This window comes from Dicentrarchus labrax, unplaced genomic scaffold, assembly GCF_905237075.1.
Source record: "Dicentrarchus labrax unplaced genomic scaffold, dlabrax2021, whole genome shotgun sequence".
NCBI lineage: Eukaryota > Metazoa > Chordata > Actinopteri > Moronidae > Dicentrarchus > Dicentrarchus labrax.
In genome coordinates, this window is record NW_026136721.1 from 1790420 (window position 1) to 1812500 (window position 22081).

Here is a 22081-nt window from a genome sequence, read left to right on the forward strand (position 1 = left end):
CAATGAATACAAACAACAGCTTCTGTTTATTAGTTTATTGTTGACATTTAAAAAACAGCTGTTTGTTTGTTTGTCTGATGAATGAAGGGATGTGATGTCACATCTGGGCTGCTGTTTGAATGTTAACAGTCACCATCATGACAGGCCGTGAGACAGGCCGTGAGACAGGCCGTGAGACAGGCCGTCAGGGCTTGATCAGCCAATCACAGTGAGGATTCACTCTGTACACGTCAAGCAGCAGACAGTCGGGATGGAGCCGACGCTCAGCTGACAGACAGACAAGTAGAGAGGCAGACAAGATTTATTAATTTAATGATTATAATAATAATGGTAATAACTAATGATAAAAATAACAATAATAATAATAATAATAATGATATGATAATAATAATGGTAATAATGATGATATAATGATAATGGTAATAATAATGATAAAAATAACTAATAACAATAATAATAATAATAATAATAATAATAATGATATAATAATAATGGTAATAATAATGTAATAATGATGATAATAATGATAATGGTAATAACAATGATGATAATAATGTAATGATGATAATAATAATGGTAATAATAATAATGTAATAATGATAATGATGATTAATAATAATGGTAATAATAATGATAATAATAAAGTAATAATAATAATGATAATGTAATAATGATAATGTAATGATAATAATAATGTAATAATGATAATGATGATAATAATAATGGTAATAATGATAATGATAATAATAATGTAATAATAATGGTGATAATGATAATAATGTAATAATAATAATGATAATATAATAATGGTAATAATAATAATGATAATAATGAAGATGATAATAATGATAATAATGAAAATAATGATAATGAGATGATAATGAAAAGAATGATATAATACTTATAATAATGGTAATAATAATAATTATGATAATACCAATAATAATAATAATAATAATTAGAATGATTATAATAATGATAATTATAATGATGATGATAATAATAATTATAATAATGATGATATTAATAATAATAATAATAAATGGTAATAATAATTATAATAATGGCAATAATAATAATAATGATAATGATTATGATAACAATGATAATAATAATAATGATCATAACAATTATTATAATGATGATAATAATAATAATTATAATGATAAAATAATGATAATTATAATAATGATAAGAATAATGATAATGATAATTATAACAATAATAATAATTATAATGATAATGATGATAATAATAATAATAATAATAATAATAATGATAATTATAAAAATGAAAATAATAATAATGATAATAATAATGATAATAATATATATATGTAATAATACTCAGTGTTAATGTTTACATTATACTCACTGATGTTGCCACCGACTTCATACAGACGCTGAACAGGACTAAAGGTAGAGACAGACAGAATGAATATTAATAATAATCAGTCATATTATTATTATTATGAAGAAGAGTTCTACTCACAATGTGTTCGTGACAATAAAGATTTGATCAGAGAGCGATACAACACAATGATAACATATCGATCAATCATTGATTAATTGATTGTGTTACCTGTTGTCACACTCAAAGCGGGCGGTGACATCTTTGGCTCTCATCTGTCCATCAAGCTGTATCGCCATGGAGACCTTAGTGTGCAGGGGGGCGTGAACCCTGATCACACCTTCACACAGCTCCACCTGCACACACACACACACACACACACACGCTATAGGTACAGTATATATAGATACAGTATATATATAGGTACAGTATATATATAGATACAGTATATATATAGATACAGTACATATATAGATACAGTATATATATATATATATAGGTATATATATAGGTACAGTATAAAAAGAAAAAAACTTCCCTCTCACCCTCTTGGGGTGGTATCTGTGTCATCCTCAAGCTCGGGTCCTCTACCAGAGGCCTGGGAGTTTGAGGGTTCTGCGCAGTATCTAGCTGTTCCTAGGACTGCGCTCTTCTGGACTGAGGCTTCTGATGTTGTTCCTGGGATCTGTTGGAGCCACTCCCCCAGTTTGGGGGTCACTGTCCCGAGAGCTCCTACTACCACGGGGACCACGCTCGCCTTGACCTTCCACATCTGCTCCAGCTGTTTTTTCAACCCTTGGTACTTTTCAACCTTTTCGTGTTCCTTCTTTCTGATGTTGGCGTCTGCTGGTATGGCCACATCTATCACCACCGCCTTCTTCTGCTCCTTGTCTACCACCACTATGTCCGGTTGGTTAGCCAGGATCTGTTTGTCAGTCTGGAAGCTGAAGTCCCACAGCACCTTGGCCCTGTTGTTCTCAGCCACCTTCTGTGGTGTGGCCCATTGGGATTTGGGTTCTTCTATTCCATACTGGGTACAGATGTTCCTGTACACTATTCCAGCCACTTGGTTGTGTCTCTCCATGTACGCTGAACCGGCTAGCATCTTACACCCTGCTACTATGTGCTGGACTGTCTCAGAGGCATCTTTGCATAGTCTGCACCTTGGGTCAGATCTACTCTTGTAGATCTTGGACTCTATGGCTCTTGTACCTAGGGCCTGCATGAGCAGTGTCTCTGTGCTGTCTCTGAGTCCAGCCTTTTCCAGCCATTGGTAGGTCTTCTCGATATCAGCCACTTCTTCAATTTGGCGGTGGTACGTGCCATGTAGGGGCTTGTCCCTCCAGGTTGTCTGCTCCTCTTCTTCTTCTGCACTCTTATCGGGTTTCTGTTGCCTGAGACATTCACTTAGCAGTTCATCCTTTGTGGCCATTTTTCTGATGTACTGCGTACATGTTGATGGCTTGGATCTTCTTCCTGCCATTCAGCTGACTTTTCAGGACCTGCCTTACTCTCTGGAGGTATTTGGTTGTGGTTGACTTCCTTGCGGCTTCCTCATGGTTTCCATTAGCCTGTGGGATACCAAGGTACTTGTAGCTGTCTTGGATATCACCTATGTTGCCCTCTGGTAGGTCAACCCCTTCAGTTCTGATCATCTTGCCTCTCTTTGAGACCATCCGGCCGCACTTGTCCAATCCGAGTGACATCCCTATGTCGTTGCTGTAGATCCTGGTGGTGTGGATCAGTGAGTCGATTTCTCGCTCATTCCTGGCGTACAGCTTAATGTCATCCATGTAGAGCAGGTGGCTAATTGTTGCTCCACTTTGGAATTGGTACCCGTAACCACTCTTTGTGATGATCTGACTGAGGGGGTTCAGGCCTATGCAGAACAGCAGTGGTGATAGCGCATCTCCTTGGTATATGCCGCATTTGATGTTGACTTGGGCAATTGGCTTTGAGTCGGCTTCTAGGGTTGTCTTCCACATTCCCATTGAGTTCTGGATGAAGGCCCTTAGGTTCCTGTTGATCTTATACAGTTCCAGACATTCCAGTATCCACGAGTGGGGCATTGAGTCGTAAGCTTTCTTGTAGTCGATCCAGGGGGTGCACAGGTTGGTCTTACAGTCTCGGGCGACTGCTCCATCGACCAGTAGCTGGTGCTTGGCTCCTCTGGTGTTGCTACCAATTCCCTTCTGAGCCCCGCTCATGTATTGAGCTACGTGCTTACTCATCTTAGCCGCGATGATGCCTGACAGGGCCTTCCATGTTGTGGAGAGACAGGTTATTGGCCGGTAGTTGGATGGGATGGGTCCCTTCTGAGGGTCCTTCAGGATTAGGACCGTCCTTCCCTGGGTTAGCCACTCTGGGTGGGACCCATCCCTTAGCAGCTGGTTCATCTGTGCTGCTAGGCGTTCATGGAGTTAGCTTCTTCAGCCAGTAGGCATGGATCATATTGGGGCCTGGTGCTGTCCAGCTCTTCATCTCTTTCTTGGATGTCTGCCATTGAGATGGTTACTGGTTCTTGTTCTGGGAGGTTGCTGTGGTCTGCTCTTAGGTCCACTAACCTTTGGGCATCTGGGTTGTGTGATGCCTCTTTTTCCCATATGGCCTTCCAGTATTCTTCCACCTCAGCTCTTGGTGGGTCTGACCTGTTGTTATTTCCTCCCTGCCACTGAGAGTACACCTTGGCTGGTTCAGTGGAGAACAGCTTGTTTATTCTCCTGGCCTCTGCCTCCTTGGTGTATCTCTTCACACAAAGCAGATCCAACCAACCAGACATAGTGGTGGTAGACAAGGAGCAGAAGAAGGCGGTGGTGATAGATGTGGCCATACCAGCAGACGCCAACATCAGAAAGAAGGAACACGAAAAGGTTGAAAAGTACCAAGGGTTGAAAAAACAGCTGGAGCAGATGTGGAAGGTCAAGGCGAGCGTGGTCCCCGTGGTAGTAGGAGCTCTCGGGGCAGTGACCCCCAAACTGGGGGAGTGGCTCCAACAGATCCCAGCAACAACATCAGAAGCCTCAGTCCAGAAGAGCACAGTCCTAGGAACAGCTAGATACTGCGCAGAACCCTCAAACTCCCAGACCTCTGGTAGAGGACCCGAGCTTGAGGATGACACAGATACCACCCCAAGAGGGTGAGAGGGAAGTTTTTTTTTACTCTATATATAGAGGTACAGTATATATATAGATACAGTATATATATATAGGTACAGTAAAGGTCTGTGTCACCTGGCTCTGGTCTCTGTGTCACCTGGTCTCTGTCTCACCTGGCTCTGTTCTCTGTCTCACCTGGTCTCTGTCTCACCTGGTCTCTGTCTCACATGGCTCTGGTCTCTGTCTCACCTGGTCTCTGTCTCACATGGCTCTGGTCTCTGTCTCATCTGGTCTCTGTCTCACCTGGCTTTTGTCTCTGTCTCACCTGGTCCTGGTCTCTGTCTCACCTGGCTCTTGTCTCTGTCTCACCTGGTCTCTGTCTCACCTGGTCCTGGTCTCTGTCTCACCTGGCTCTGGTCTCTGTTGGTCTTCCTCCTCAGTAGTCGTCTCCTGGTCCTGGTCAGGCCGAGCTGTCTCTGATTGGACGCCTGGTTCATCTGTCTCACCTGAGACAGCAGGAAGCTGGGGACCTGGTGAAGGAGACAGGAAGTGATGTCACAGACAGGTGAGACGATGATGTCACAGTGCAGGTGTCCCTGGCTCACCGTCCACAGCAGGTCCTGCTGTGTGATCATCAATCGGACCAGCTGAGCTCCGCCCATCGCCTCCTCCATCTCCTCCCGTTGCTTGGCAACGGAGCGCTTGTTGCCACGGTGATGGCGGGAGAACAGGTTGGGCGCCATCACCATGGAAACGTTCCACAGAGACATCCTGTTCTGGTCCTGATGAGAGACCACCTTACGGAGGAAGACCAGCATGGCCTGTAACCACGGAAACACATCTGTAACCACGGCAACAGGACCAAGTTTATCTGTAACTGTGGATATGTAAATAAGGTGGAAGATCCTCTGACCATGAGGGTGGGTGTGGTTAAAGGAGTTGCACCTGTAACCACACCCAGCAGTGATGTAACGGTGTCCTGGAGTACACCTGTACGTCACTGCAGCCAGGTGAGAGGTTGAACCAGCTGAGACTAACATGATGAAGAAGTGTGTGTGTTGTGAAACTTTACTCGAAGTGTTTCTCTGTGAGCTTCAGGAAGCAACAAGGACAGCAGCTGCAGAGCCTGGACCTGGTGGACCACAGAGGAGATACCTGCACATAAACAACAACATGAGTTATATATAAACAACAACATGAGTTATACATAAACAACAACATGAGTTATATATAAACAACAATATGAGTTATACATAAACAACAATATGAGTTATACATAAACAACAACATGAGTTATATATAAACAACAACATGAGTTATATATAAACAACAATATGAGTTATATGTGTTCGTGAGTGTGTGAGTGTGTATGTGTGTGTGTGTGTGTGTGTATATGTGTGTGTGTGTGAGTGTGAATGTGAGTGAGTGTGAGTGTGTGTGTGTGTGTGTGTGTGTGTGTGTGTGTATGTGTGTGTGTGTGTGTGTGTGTGTGAGTGTGTGAGTGTGTGAGTGTGAGTCTGTGTGTGTGTGTGTGTGTGTGTGTGTGTGAGTGTGTAAGTGTGTGAGTGTGAGTCTGTGTGTGTGTGTGTGTACCCAGCACTGAGCGGTAGGTGGACAGGTGTGTGTGCGTCAGCAGAGGTGTCGGCAGCTCTCTGATGAAAAGCTTCAGCAGACCTGCAGCGTCCACCTGTCTGACTGCAGACCAGTCGAACCCTCCACAACATCTGTCTAACTCTCTCCGCAGGTACTAAAGACACAGACAGACAGACAGACAGACAGATAAAATAAACAATACCCTACAGACCCAACAATAAAAGCGTTAATCAGAAGAAAAAGGAACAGAATAGAATAGAATTCATAAATGAAAAGCTAGCTAACTTCTATCTATCCGCATCGAAACAGGAAGGAAGTGGTGAAGTAGCATCTCAGTTGATTTCATTTTTCTAAAAACTACTAGAAAGACAAACACTCCACAATCTCACTAACCCTAACTCCTATCTCCACTAACTAACCCTAACTCTAGCCCACCTCCCCCAGCCTCCCCCAGCCTCCCCCAGCCTAACCGGTAGGAGTTACAGGGAGTGTTACCTTCAGTCTAGCAGCTGATCCTGGTACTCTGAGAATCCCTTCAGTCTGCAGGCCGCTCTGCTCTAAAATACACAACAACTACACACACACACACACACACACACACAATAATAAATGAGCAGATGTTGTATTATGGATCTAATACGACGTTCTTCTGCAGGAACATGAGAACCTGCAGCTGGTCTGAGGTCAGTCTCTGGTGTTCTCTTACAGCAGCTGATCTGATCGAAATTCAACTTTAATACACTGTTAGCTTCATGCTAACTGCTAACCACACACTGCACCACAGGAATGTTCAGCTGTTAGCAGGAAGCTAATTCTGGTCCTCAACAGTCATTTTACACTTTACATTTGAAGATAATAAAGTCAATAATCAATAATGAAACTATGATCAATATAAATTACAAACAGACCTTCTGGAAGACAACAGGAACCTTGATTCCAGGAAACTTCTTCCTATCGTTCTCCAACAGCGTGTTCAGAGGAACGCCAAACACACCGCTGTCTGATGGACACACAGACAGACAGACAGACGGACAGACAGACAGACAGACAGACAGCAGTCAGACGGTGTGAGGGGAAATGACCTCTGACCCCTCTGCTGTGTGTTGTGTGGTGTAAAAACGATGCGCACCCCGGGTCCTGATGCGCGGTGGGCGGGTGCGTTTGGTTTGGACACCCAGAGTGAGCAGGAAGGTGGAGAGCTCGATGTGAGAGATGAAGCCGAGACGAACAAGATCACATGACGACAGGTCATCTGCCCATGTCAGACCCTGAGAGGGTGAGACAGGTACAAACTACACACACACACACACCCACACACACACGTTAAATACTTTTCATCCAGATCTCTGCTAACCCAACAAAACCACTGTTTACATCCCTCAAAGCATCATGGGAACTGATAAACCTAAATCATCATTATCTACTAAATAAGACTCACACTAAGTGAGGTCAGAGGTCAGACTCACCGGCACGTCACCATTGTCGTCTCCATGGAAACACAGGCAGTCCCAGCAAGTCCTGCCCCGTTTGTGCTCAGCCACGCCCTCTGAGTATGGAGAGTCCCGCAGAAGCCAATCAGCTCGTCTCGACTGACAGATGACTGGAGTGTGTGTGTGTGGGGGGGGGTCTGTGTGTGGGTGGCAGTCTGTGTGTGGGGGGGATGATGGGTGTTCAGGTAGTTCATTATTAAACAGGAAAGTTGGAAGAGTTGGTCGACCTGGAACCAAACAGAAAAACAGCTGATTATTACAGAACAGGAAACAACAACTACAGCACCACTACAACCTCCTACAGGACCACTATAACCACCTACAGGACCACTACAACCTCCTACAGGACCACTATAACCATCTACAGGACCACTACAACCTCCTACAGGACCACTATAACCACCTACAGGACCACTATAACCACCTACAGGACCACTATAACCACCTACAGGACCACTATAACCACCTACAGGACCACTACAACCTCCTACAGGACCACTATAACCACCTACAGGACCACTATAACCACCTACAGGACCACTACAACCTCCTACAGGACCACTATAACCACCTACAGGACCACTATAACCACCTACAGGACCACTACAACCTCCTACAGGACCACTATAACCACCTACAGGACCACTATAACCACCTACAGGACCACTACAACCTCCTACAGGACCACTATAACCACCTACAGGACCACTATAACCACCTACAGGACCACTACAACCTCCTACAGGACCACTATAACCACCTACAGGACCACTATAACCACCTACAGGACCACTATAACCTCCTACAGGACCACTACAACCTCCTACAGGACCACTATAACCACCTACAGGACCACTACAACCTCCTACAGGACCACTATAACCACCTACAGGACCACTATAACCACCTACAGCATAGGTCGGCAATAGGCGGCCCGCGGGCCAGATGTGGCCCGCAAGCAAAAACATCTGGCCCATGAGATTGTTTGAACTAGAGAATGATAATAAAAATATAAAATATACTTTTAAAAAATCGGACTGCCAGTCTCAAAAATGCTCTTTATTGGAACCTTCATTTTCCAGAACAGAAAAATTTCCTCAATCTAAATGCTTATTTGTTTTATCTGGATACAGAGTGAATACGCACATCAGCGAGGTGCAGCGTGAACGCTCAACATGCAAAAACAAATGAAGTCAGTGGACAGCGCCTGGTGCTGAAATCCCAAACTAGTCCCTAAAACACAAGTTGTCATTCAAACAACGGACATAGGCTTCATATTATTGTGAAAATTAAAACACGACTTCTTTCAAACAGGCCAGACATCAAACATAGGCATTTCCGTACATAGAACTGTGAAAAGTAAAACACGAGTTTCAAACATAGCGTGCGTGTTATTTAGGCCTTTATATGACTGTGGTGGCACCAAAAATGTAAACTGATAACAATGCATTGCACTGTTAAATCGGAGCAAATCAGAGCAAAAAAGTACGAAGCAAAAAAGCTGAATCCACTCGACCATGGGCTGGAGTGCTCGGCCCCTGAAACGACAGAGCAGACGTGCTACATTTACTGCCTGAATTATGCCTAGCCTACAACGAGACATTCATTAAAAATACAGTTCAGATTTTAGACACAATTACTGGTTTAGATTACTCACCTAGTGTGAAAAGTGGCATCTCCCACTGGTCACTATTTGCTGGATATCTGGTGAAATAGACGTCACTTTAATCCTCAGGCAGTTCTCGAGATTTTGGTGAGTCAGTCTATTCCTCTCATGCGTTTTTATTGCATTCATAGCTGAGAAGGACGACTCACATACGTAGGTGGAAGGGAACATTGTCAGAATGTAAAGTGCGACTTTCTTGAGGTTGCTGTATTCCTCGGAGCATAGTAGGCCTACCCAAAAGGCACTCACGGACTCCGCACTTCTGAGCGCATCTCGCACAACTGAGGTGGTTTGGAAGTCAATAATTTCCATTTCCAGCGCAGCCTGATCCAAAGAGGAGATCATTTCTTTTGCCAGGAAGGAGAAGTTGTCGGCTGGTTTTACTGCAGGGTCACGTATAAAGTCAATGATGTCTTTTGGGATGGAGTAGTCATCAAACCGAGAAGTGAAGTTGGCTCGTAGCCTCTTGATGAAGTCAACCATCAACTCCGTCACTTCTCCCGCTGTCTTCTTCAGTGTGCTGAAATGTAGGAGCCTGCCGGTAGATATGTCTGCCTCAAGCATCTCAAGCTTCCTTGTGAATGACTCCAGTTTTTCAACCATGTCCACGATGGTTTTGTCTCTCCCCCTGTAGCTGAAGGTTAAGCAGGTTTAGGTGGCCAAATATGTCAGATAAAAACGCTACATTGGACATGAACTTTTCATCTTCCAGCAGGATAAGGTGGTCAGCTGCTGCCTTGCTCTTGCTCATTCCAAGGAACGCTTTGATCTCATTCAGTAGCGCACAGAAGCGATCCAGTGCTTTCCCCTTGCTTAACCAGCGCACATCATTGTGAAGCAGCAAGTCATCGTGGGCGGCATCTGCTGACTCAGCAACAAGTTGTCTGAAAAGCCTATGCTGGGTGCTTGATGTACCTCTGACAAAGTTAATGACTTTCATCACTTTGTCCATAACATTCTTTAGCTCGCCATTCAGTCTGGCACAGAGGACACTTTGGTGGATGAGGCAGTGCAGCCCGTGCATTTGGGGGGCGAGTTCTTTCAGCCTGCTCACCAGACCTCTGTGCTTTCCCACCATAGCAGGAGCCCCGTCTGTCACAATTAGGTTAACCCTCTCAAATGATAATGAATGCAACTGAAACAACTCTTCCAGTTTCGCAAATATAGCATCTCCAGTGGTGTGCCCTTCTAATGGAATAAGAGACAGCAACTCTTCCTTGAAATCCTTCCCATCAAAGTATCTCACATAAATGCACAACTGGGCTATATCTGTGTTGTCAGTGCTCTCATCAATGGCTAAGGAAAAGTAGTTTGCGCGACTGACACCGTCGATAATTGCACCCAGCACCGCATCAGACAGCGCTTCTATGCGGCGGGCAGCGGACCTCGCAGAGAGCGACATCTGTTTCACTGACCCGATCACATCATCCATCGACTTGTTGGTATCAAGTTCCTCCAAAACTGTCACCATCATCTCCTTGAAGACCTCTGCGTCAGTGAATGGCTTGTTGTGCTTTGCGAGCACCCAGGACGCTTTCAGAGACGCACTAGTTACCTTCTGTTGGGATGTGAGGCCTCGCACCAGGATCCTGGTGCTGTGTGCATAAGCACCTTTCAGGGCTTCGATTTTACGCTTTCGTGCCTCTGTCTTCTGAGGGAACGCAACCCTGAAATTAGCATGCTTCGTTTCGTGGTGCCGTCTAATATTGTACTCTTTGCATGCAGAGACACCCTCGTTACAGATCAGACATGTGGGCTTTGCATTAATAAAACTGGGGAGGATGAAGGCATAGTTCTCTGTCCATTCATCATGAAAAATCCTGTTTTCGCTGTTAATTTTTCTCTTGAGATTTTTTGATAGTGCCATTTTTCGATAGCTAACAGCAACAGGAAATGTTTTTTTTTAACAGGCATATAATTGCTACTAATTATACCACTGGGGCGCGCTACTGCCCCCCAGTGGTCAGTCCACAAATGTAACCTACATCAGCCCGCTTGAATGTCTCAGTGCGTCTGCTCTGTCATTTCAAGAGCACCTATCATTTTCACTATCACCCCTCCTCCCCTATTAATTCATTAAATTAGCCATTGTTTTGGTTGTGGCCCGCCATGTAATGGCTTGGAAAATATCTGGCCCGAGGCCAAACTTAGTTGCTGACCCCTGACCTACAGGACCACTACAACCTCCTACAGGACCACTACAACCACCTACAGGACCACTACAACCTCCTACAGGACCACTATAACCACCTACAGGACCACTACAACCTCCTACAGGACCACTATAACCACCTACAGGACCACTACAACCTCCTACAGGACCACTATAACCACCTACAGGACCACTATAACCACCTACAGGACCACTACAACCTCCTACAGGACCACTATAACCACCTACAGGACCACTACAACCTCCTACAGGACCACTATAACCACCTACAGGACCACTATAACCATCTACAGGACCACTACAACCTCCTACAGGACCACTATAACCACCTACAGGACCACTATAACCACCTACAGGACCACTATAACCTCCTACAGGACCACTACAACCTCCTACAGGACCACTATAACCACCTACAGGACCACTACAACCTCCTACAGGACCACTATAACCACCTACAGGACCACTATAACCACCTACAGGACCACTACAACCTCCTACAGGACCACTACAACCACCTACAGGACCACTACAACCTCCTACAGGACCACTATAACCACCTACAGGACCACTACAACCTCCTACAGGACCACTATAACCACCTACAGGACCACTATAACCACCTACAGGACCACTACAACCACCTACAGGACCACTATAACCTCCTACAGGACCACTAAAACCACCTACAGGACCACTACAACCACCTACAGGACCACTACAACCTCCTACAGGACCACTACAACCTCCTACAGGACCACTATAACCACCTACAGGACCACTATAACCACCTACAGGACCACTACAACCTCCTACAGGACCACTATAACCACCTACAGGACCACTACAACCTCCTACAGGACCACTACAACCACCTACAGGACCACTACAACCACCTACAGGACCACTATAACCACCTACAGGACCACTATAACCTCAATTACATCAAGAACTGAAACCGACTTCTAAAACTTCATAAAGGATCATTAGAACCCAGTGGTGGAGTTCTAGGACCAGATAGGTGAGCAGACAGACAGGTAAGCAGACAGACAGGTACCTCTGTGAGTGTTTCGGCGAATGGTTTTGGTGGTAGTATGATGTTGACTCGGTGCTGACTCGGCGTAGTGAGTGGTAGGGGAGGGGCATCTGTCTGCTGAGTCATCATCAGGCTGGAGCTGAGTCATATTTATGTAAAATTACGATTATTACAATACTGTGTGTACTGTGTGTACTATGTGTGTACTGTGTGTAGTGTGTGCACTGTGTTCTGTGTACTGTGTGTACTGTGTTCTGTGTACTGTGTACTGTGTACTGTGTGTACTGTACTAGTACACATATGGTACCTCAGTGAAGACGTCCCGGACGTCTCTGATTGGCTGCCTGTTTCTGATCTTCAGAGTCTCGTTGTAGTTGTCCAGCCTCTTCCTCACAGTGGCGGCTTGTTGCCGTGTCAATGTGGACAGCAGCACCTCCGGGGGTGTCGGCAACGCCTCTTCTGACGCCACACCCGTCACCAGGGAGGATAAACCGGCCTCCGTCAGCCACGCCTCCTCCATCTCCACCTCTGCAGGTAAACAAAGATAGGTGGAATCAGACAGAAAGATGATGCCTCACTCTGCTGTCAGTCTGACTCACCATCCATACTCTTCCTCTCTTCTTCATCTTCTTCTTCCTCTCCCTCCTTCTCCTCCTCAATGCTCTGCACTTCTCTCCAGTAGGTTTCCATGGTAACATGGCGAGGATCAGAGGTCATCTGATGGGGAGGAAGAGGGGTGGCAGAGGTGGGAAGGGAGGTGGTTGGTGCAGACGACAACATCCTGCAGACAGAGGAAACAAATCCTGTTGGCCAATCAGAGCTTCAGAAACAGGAAGTTGAGTAGGGTGGCTGTGGCTCAGAGGCAGAGCGGGTCGTTCCTTAATTGGAAGATTGTGGGTTCGATCCCCGGCCCCTGGTGCCACATGTCGAAGTATCCTTGAGCAAGATACTGAACCCCGAATTGCTCCCAATGCTGTGTGTGTGTATGAATGTTAGTTTCTGTTCGATGGGTTTTGTCATCACTGAGTGAATGTGTGTGAAAGGGTGAATGTGGCACGTAGTGTAAAAGCGCTTTGAGTGGTCAGAAGACTAGAAAGGCGCTATACAAGTACAGGTCCACTTACCATTTACCATCCTGATGGCCAATCAGAGCGTCAGAAAGTGTATTTTATGTGATATAAATATTTAAATCTTTGAGCTTTTGACTTCTTTCATGTTAGTTAAGTGAAGTTGAACTCATGTTTAGTTAAACCTTTATTTTGTTTATTTTAATAATTTTATATATCAATCTGATATAATTATTAAACTGATATTATTATTGATCTCATATTATTATTAAACTGATATTATTATTGATCAGATGTTATTATTAAACTGATATTATTATTGATCTGATGTTATTATTAAACTGATATTATTATTGATCGGATATTATTATGTATCAAAAAATATTATTAATCTAAAATTATTATTGATCTGATAAAATAATGAATCTGATATTATTATTAATCTGATATTACTATTAATCTGATATTATTATTAATGTGTTCTCAGTTTGTACATGTTAACAATGAATCCTCCATAAATACTAAAGTTAGTCACGGAGTTCCACAAGGTTCTGTACTTCTGGACCAATTCTATTCACTGCAACTCTTTATTATCAGGTTGCCCCAATAAGTCCATTAAAACGCTCTAATTAATTCAGAACGCTGCAGCACGAGTACTGACAGGAACTAGAAAAAGAGATCACATCTCTCCTGTACTAGCTTCTCTGCACTGGCTCCCTGTAAAATGTAGAATAGAATTTAAAATCCTCCTCCTCACATATAAAGCTCTTCATGGTCAGGCCCCTTCATATCTTAAAGAGCTCATATTACCCTATTACCCCACTAGAACACTACGTTCTCTGAATGCTGGGCTACTTGTGGTTCCTATAGTCTCTAAAAGTAGAACAGGAGCCAGAGCCTTCAGTTACCAAGCTCCTCTCCTGTGGAACCAGCTTCCAGTTGTGGTTCGGGAGGCAGACACCCTCACCACATTCAAGAGTAGGCTTAAGACATTCCTCTTTGATAAAGCTTATAGTTAGGGCTGGATCAGGTGAGTCCTGAACCATCCCTTAGTTTTATTTTATTTATTACTACAGTTACTATTGTTACTATTGTCACTGCTCATTGTCCCCCATCGTTGCTGTTGTCGTCTTCATCGTCTTCTTCATGTTCATCATCATCAGTCACTACTATTGGTGTAGTTGTTGCTACTGTTGTTGCTGTGCAAATGTCTGTCTGTCTGTCTTTGTCTCTGTCTCTGTCTCTTACCCCAACTGGTCGAGACAGACGACCACCCACCTAGAGCCGGAGGATCTGTCCTAGGTTTCTGCCTTTTAACAGGCAGTGTTTCCTTGCCCTTGTCTCCAAGTGCTTGCTCATGGTGGTACTGTTGGGTCTCTGTAAATGTTATAAGGAGTTTGGTCTAGACCTGCTCCATTTGAAAAGTGTCCTGAGATAACTTCTGTTATGAATTGGCGCTATACAAATAAAATTGAATTGAATTGAAAATTGAATTAATGGACTTATTGGGGAAGCCTGATAATAAAGAGTTGCAGTGATCCAGCCTAAAAGTAACAAGGGATAATTGATGAATTTCATTGGGCTTGATCGATAGATATAACTGCGTATCATCTGCATGTGTATTAACTGCATTAAGACGCTCCAATTAACGCTGCAGCACGAGTACTAACAGGAACTAGGCAAAGAGATCACATCTCTCCTGTACTAGCTTCTCTGCACTGGCTCCCTGTAAAATGTAGAATAGAATTTAAAATCCTCCTCCTCACCTATAAAGCTCTTCATGGTCAGGCCCCTTCATATCTTAAAGAGCTCATAGTACCCTATTACCCCTCTAGAACACTACGTTCTCTGAATGCTGGGCTACTTGTGGTTCCTATAGTCTCTAAAAGTAGAACAGGAGCCAGGGCTATAGGCCTAGACTATCGGGGGATTTCCCATGGTGCACTGAGCTCCTCTCTTCCTCTCTCTTTCTGCACTCATTCATGTTCCATTAATGCATGTTACTAACTTCACTTCTTCCCCGGAGTTCTTGTGCTTTCTCATCTCGCAGGTTCTCATGGATCCTGGTGGAGCCTCCTGCCATGGTCCTGCTTGACTACCATTGCTAATATCACTGATATTATTGTTATTATTATTATTATTATTATTATTATTATTATTATTATTACTACTACTACTATTACTACTACTACTGTTAGTGTAGTTGTTGCTACTGTTGTTGCTGTGCACCTCTGTCTGTCTGTCTCTCTCTCTCTCTCTCTCTTTCACCCCAACTGGTCGAGACAGACGACCACCCACCTAGAGCCGAAGGATCTGTCCTAGGTTTCTGCCTTTTAACAGGCAGTTTTTCCTTGCCGCTGTCTCCAAGGTCTTGCTCATGGTGGTATTGTTGGGTCTCTGTAAATAATGTTATAAGGAGTTCGGCCTAGACCTGCTCTATTTAGTGCAGCAGATTAGTAAAAAAAAAATTCACTTTTGTATACAAGCATGAAATTTGGCACAGATACTCTCTAAGGGCCACTGTTTTGGGCCACTATTTTTTCAAGATTGCTTTTCAATGCTTATTATATCAATTATTCAAACAGTGATCCAAGCATACAATTTGATACAAATACTCTCTAAAGGACATGTTAATGGAAAAAGATGCTTGTCCCTAGAAAATTCAAGATGGCCACCATTTTTAAAGATGGCCACTGTTCCTGTCGAATATTAATTCTTTCAATTGTTCAAATGGTGATTTAAGCATAAAATTAGCAGAAATACTGTTTTGGAAAAAGGTATGTGCCACTCAAAAATTCAAGATGGCCACAATTTCTGTCAAATAGTCATAACGTCTGCTTTGTCTGCCTCCTCTCCTTTGACCTGTTCGGCTTAGTTAAACTTGCCAGGGATATAAAATCCCTGCCGGCATAGCTCTCAGGGTCACTGGAGTACACAAGCTTCTCCACCACGGCAAGGTGCAGTCCACAGAGAGGAAGGGCCACTGTTAGAAAAAGGAAGTGGCCAGTAAAAATTCAGGATGGAAACCATTTTTCAAGATGGTTCCCATTCCTGTCCTATGTTCATTGCCACTGTTTCCAAATAGTGATACAGAAAATATGCCACAAATACTCTGTAAAGGCCACTTTTTGGAAAAATTGGATGGCCAATAAAAAATTCAAGATGGAGACCTTTTCCAAGATGGCTGTCATTTCGGTAGTATGTACACTGATGCACACATGCATGTTAGCAAAAATACTCTAACGGCCACACCTTTAGAAAAAGGCAATCGCAAAAACTCAAGATTCATTTTTCCACGTGGGTGTTGCTTTAATAGTGTACTCTGTTGGGACTGAGTTAAAAGGAGTGTCCAACCTGAGATTGAGAGGTTGTGCCCTGCCGAGTCATAATAAAGACTGTTAAAAATGGTAGCCAATGCCTCCCTGCTTGGCAGTCAGCAAGTGTTGTATTGGGGGCAACATATCCAGGAAGGTGTACAAATACATCACGGTCCAGAATAAGGAAATCGGCTCTCAGCCCACCGCAAGGCTACTTGCTTTTTTATTCACATTTGCAATTACACAGTTCTGTGCAAGTGAAACCAAATCTAAAACATTTGCATCTTCCCGGCACTCTGATTTGCAGCCATACTTGGCTAGTTGTTCACAACTTTGTGCAACTGGTGCATTTGCTGTCCAGAAGACCCCCCATTGTTCACCAAGCTTTTTCCATCCCCCCGTCAGCAGGACTCTCTGCTTCTGGCTGACACTGGGTTGCTTGACCCCATATGCAGCCTGCCTGATATGCAGCACGTTTAGTGTGTTGAAGCAGAGCTGCTCTAGTTGGAGGAATGGCTTCATACGGCCTCATATGGTCTTTTTGCCTTTTTTGCAAAAGGCTGATACACTATCACAACCTGTAAAGCCGTGAAAGAATAGAATGCCTTTGGTCTTAACCGGCCCAATAACATGGTACAGGTCATGAACACCAATCCACCGCAGGCTCACACCATGCCCAAATGCAACTGGGGCAGCTGCTGGAGACCAAGATCCTGGAGGGATGGGAAGATGCTCAATGCTATAACAATAATATCTGTGTCATTGGCTTTGATCATTATGGATTTGCTGCCCTCCTCTGTGGCATGTTTAGCATGTACAAAGATGCAGCTATCAGCTTCCTCATGGAAACATTTGTCTAGACAATCGAGACAGGTTTCAGATGTACTCAAGACATCGGGTCCCTTGGTTACAACAACTATGTTTGGCACAGTCATTTGAGCAATCTTGTCAGTCAGAAAGTGGAAGAGGTCTGTTTTGTTATCATTATTGCGCCAATTTGATGGAACTTTGGGACACTAAACTTAGCTATACTATTACTACTAGTCAAGAACTACAGTGTAAGCAAAACTAGATCAGCTGACACTGAACCCCATGCTGAGTTCCACAGCAGTGAAGTCACCAGTATGCCCTGGTTGTGTAATGATGTTCACTCTATTAAACAAAACCTTCCTTAACACATTAAACTGAGCTCTGACAGAAATGGTGGCCATCTTGAAAATGGTGGCCATCTTGAATTTTTGAGTGGCACACACCTTTTCCATGAGAATGTTCCTTGAAGAATATTTGTACCAAATTTAATGATAGGATCGCCATTTGAAAAATTGATGATAGGATTCAAGAGAAATGGCGGCCATCTTGAAAAATGGTTACCATCTTGAATTTTTGAGGGACAAGCACCGTTTTCCAAAAAAACATTCTTAAGAGAGTATTTTCACAAAATGTTATGCTTACATTACTGTTTGAATGATTGACATAATGAGCATTTGACAGAAATAGCGGGCATCTTGAAAAAATGGCCGCCATGTTGAATTTTGATTTTTTTTTTCCCAAAAAGTGACCCTTAGAGAGTATCTGTGCCAAATTTCATGCTTGTATACCAATTTGAACGCTTCTCTTGAAATATGCCATTAATCTGCTGCACTAATTTGAAAAGTGTCCTGAGATAACTTCTGTTATGAATTGGTGCTATACAAATAAAATTGAATTGAAAAATGGAATTGAAATTAATCTGATATTATTATTAAACTCATATTATTGATCTGATAAAATGATTAATTTGATATTATTATTAATCTGATATTATTATTAAACTCATATTGTTATAGATCTGATATTAATTCTGAAATATATATTAATCTGATATTTTTATTGAAGTCTCACTGCAGGTGTGAAATCTGAGGTTTCTGTAATTTTCTGTCAGATTGTGGTTGTTGGACAACGAAGCTGAGCTGAGATTAAATATTGATAATGTGCGAAAGGAAGTCAGTTATTGATCAGTGTGTTTGTGTGTTGGGGGAACTTTGGTCTAATGGTTTTGATACCCAGGGGAGGACAGAGTGGGGTGCACAGCTAGCTGCTTTTGTGCATCCATTAGGAGGAAATGGATGTGTCGGCCAATCAGATATAAGTGTTTTCACTCAGGTCCTCAGACAGTAATCTGACCTGGTTATTCCTCCTGCAGTGAGATATTAAATCCTCTGAAAACCTCACAGACTCCACACTGACAGTCCAGATTCTGGTCCAGAAGTAGAGCTCTGTGATTCTGATCACGTCTGTTGCTCAAAGTGGTCTGGAGTCCAGTACTCTGAATAACTGATCCAGACCGGGTTACTCCAGTACAGGATAGACTTATCAAACCTTCCTAAGCCCCGCCCCTTTTTGCTTAATAACAGTTGAGCAACTTCCTCCTTTCCACAGGTTGAACCTGAACCCTGGGCTGCCACAGCAAGGACCTTGGTACGCGGGGCTCCAGCTCTACCAGGTGAGCTATCCAGGCACCCCATATAGTCACATCTTAAGTTGGTTAAAGTTAGCAAAATGCTAGCTGACTAGCTACATATATAGTCACATCTTAAGTTAGCTTAATTCCACATCATCAGTGTGTGAATGTGAATGAATGAGTTAGTTTCTGTTTGATGGGCTTTGCCGTCACTGTGTGAATGTGTGTGAAAGGGTGAATGTGGCTGTAGTGTAAAAGCACTTTGAGTGGTCGGAAGACTAGAAAGGCGCTATACAAGTACAGGTCCATTTACTATGCTTTACTAAGTAACCCAATCCAGCTCCACCAATAGACTTAAAAACTCTTTCGTCCCCCTGGCCATCAGACTGTACAACAGCTCTTAGTCAAGGCAGGGAGGACAATAGACAATGGACAATTTCCTCCTCCATTTGCACCATTTGCTGTTTTAATTTAAATTTTAATGTATGTCTAATGTATGTATGTATCTAGTGTATGCTGCTACTGGATGCTTGAATTTCCCTCGGGATAAATAAAGTATCTATCTATCTATCTATCTATCTATCTATCTATCTATCTATCTATCTATCTATCTAACTTATATTTTAACCATCTTCAAAATGTGGTTGTCTTTCCAACATAGATTAGCCTGCTCAACTGTTAATGAATTGTTTTGAAGCAGAAATGTGTCTATTCAAATGAGGGTTGATCAATTAATAGCAATAATTCTGATTGTGTTATTGGAAGAATGAAGCGGTTTATGTCCTGTTCATAGTTTTATTTAGTTAACACAGCGACTCAGATCTGGTCCAGAGCTGGTACTCAAAGTGGTTTATCTGGTCTGGATCCAGTCTGAAGGATTTTTAGTTCATTTATTTGTTTTCTGTCCATCATTACCGCTCTACCTCTCCCTACCACTATCTCTCCTCAAGAGTGCAGTCAGTATAAGAGTATATGATCTATATATTATCTATATATTATCAATGTGCTATCAACGTGTTATCAACATGCTATCAATATATAATCAATGTGTTATCAGCGATCAATCAAGATCAATAAAGAGAAGAAACAAACTCACCTCTGATCAGTCCGGCTGCTGTCGGATGTGTGGAGAGACTGAGTGGGGAGGGGGGGGGGCAGAGAGAGAGGAGGGGGAGGGAGGAAGCTCCCAGTTTAGACCAGCAGCTGGACACAAACTCAGACTGGAAGTGTTGGACAAATCCTACATCAGCTGTTTGTCCCACTGTCAGAGGACTCCATCACCTGTTAGCTTATCACGAAGACTGGAAGTGGGAGAAACAGTTAGCCTAGCTTAGCACAAAGAGGGGATGATGTGATAGCCTCAGATTGAACTGTTTATACTCTACTAGCTATATATGTATACAATGTCCTTTATATAATATATCCTGTATATAATGCCCTTTATATAATATATCCTGTATATAATGCCCTTTATATAATATATCCTGTATATAATGCCCTTTATATAATATATCCTGTATATAATGCCCTTTATATCATTTATCCCACATATAATGCCCTTTATATAATATATCCTGTATATAATGCCCTTTATATCATTTATCCCACATATAATGCCCTTTATAATATATCCTGTATATAATGCCCTTTATATCATTTATCCCACATATAATGCCCTTTATATAATATATCCTGTATATAATGCCCTTTATATAATATATCCTGTATATAATGCCCTTTATATCATTTATCCCACATATAATGCCCTTTATATAATATATCCTGTATATAATGTCTTATATATAATGTCCTGTATATAATTCAATTCATTTCAATTCAATTTTATTTGTATAGGGACAATTCATAACAGAAGTTATCTCTGGATGCTTTTCAAATAGAGCAGGTCTAGGCCGAACTCCTTATAACATTATGTACAGAGACCCAACAGTACCACCATGAGCAAGACCTTGGTGACGGGGGCAAGGAAAAACTGCCTGTTAAAAGGCAGAAACCTAGGACAGATCCTTCGGCTCTAGGTGGGTGGTCGTCTGTCTCGACCAGTTGGGGTGAAAGAGCGAGAGAGAGAGAGAGAGAGAGAGAGAGAGACAGATAGACAGACAGAGGTGCACAGCAACAACAGTAGCATCACCTACACTAATAGTAGTGACTGATGATGATGAACATGAAGAAGATGATGACGACGACAACAGCAACGAGAGGGGACAATGAGCAGTGACAATAGTAACAATAGTAACTGTAGTAATAATAATATTAATAATAATAATAACAATAATATCAGTGATATTAGCAATGGCTGTCAAGCAGGACCATGGCAGGAGGCTCCACCAGGATCCATGAAGGGGCCTGACCATGAAGAGCTTTATAGGTCAGGAGGAGGATTTTAAATTCTATTCTACATTTTACAGGGAGCCAATGCAGAGAAGCTAGTACAGGAGAGATGTGATCTCTTTTTCTAGTTCCTGTCAGTACTCGTGCTGCAGCGTTCTGAATTAATTGGAGCGTTTTAATGGACTTATTGGGGCAACCTGATAATAAAGAGTTGCAGTAATCCAGCCTTGAAGTAACAAATGCATGGATTAGTTTTTCTGCATCTGTCTGTGATAGTATGTGTCTAATTTTTGTAATATTACGTAAATGAAAGAAGGCAGTCCTAGAGGTCTGCTTTATGTGGGAGTTAAAAGACAAATCCTGATCAAAGATAACTCCAAGATTCCTGACAGTGGTGCTAGAGGCCAAGTTAATGCCATCTAGAGTAGCTCTATCTTTAGACAGTCTCAAAAGTTTCATCGGGCTTGATTGATAGATATAACTGCGTATCTTCTGCATAGCAATG

The 22081-nt window shown here is 42.8% G+C and overlaps 1 protein-coding gene and 1 long non-coding RNA gene across 2 annotated transcripts in view; both read right to left on the bottom strand.

The window, feature by feature from the left end:
* Positions 1-20: 20 nt before the first annotated feature.
* The window catches only part of arhgap28 (Rho GTPase activating protein 28), a 26032-nt gene continuing 3971 nt past the window's right edge, over positions 21-22081 (bottom strand). Inside the window, exons 2-16 of the mRNA XM_051385221.1 lie at positions 20324-20361; positions 13003-13184; positions 12711-12931; positions 12425-12542; positions 7505-7755; positions 7168-7330; positions 6947-7038; positions 6534-6611; positions 6039-6192; positions 5518-5600; positions 5051-5266; positions 4853-4975; positions 1582-1706; positions 1375-1412; positions 21-267 (exon numbers count right to left, since the gene is read on the bottom strand). Coding sequence (XP_051241181.1) covers positions 185-267; positions 1375-1412; positions 1582-1706; positions 4853-4975; positions 5051-5266; positions 5518-5600; positions 6039-6192; positions 6534-6611; positions 6947-7038; positions 7168-7330; positions 7505-7755; positions 12425-12542; positions 12711-12931; positions 13003-13184; positions 20324-20361 — 1965 coding nt within the window. The 3' untranslated portion in view covers positions 21-184. The remainder of the gene's footprint in view (positions 268-1374; positions 1413-1581; positions 1707-4852; positions 4976-5050; positions 5267-5517; positions 5601-6038; positions 6193-6533; positions 6612-6946; positions 7039-7167; positions 7331-7504; positions 7756-12424; positions 12543-12710; positions 12932-13002; positions 13185-20323; positions 20362-22081) is intronic.
* On the bottom strand, positions 7820-12237 carry LOC127354778 (uncharacterized). The gene is made up of 7 exons (XR_007881621.1): positions 12138-12237; positions 12054-12095; positions 11673-11759; positions 11442-11609; positions 8226-8327; positions 7932-8120; positions 7820-7868 (listed from the first exon to the last, which is right to left on the bottom strand). It is a non-coding gene; the product is annotated as an uncharacterized LOC127354778 (long non-coding RNA).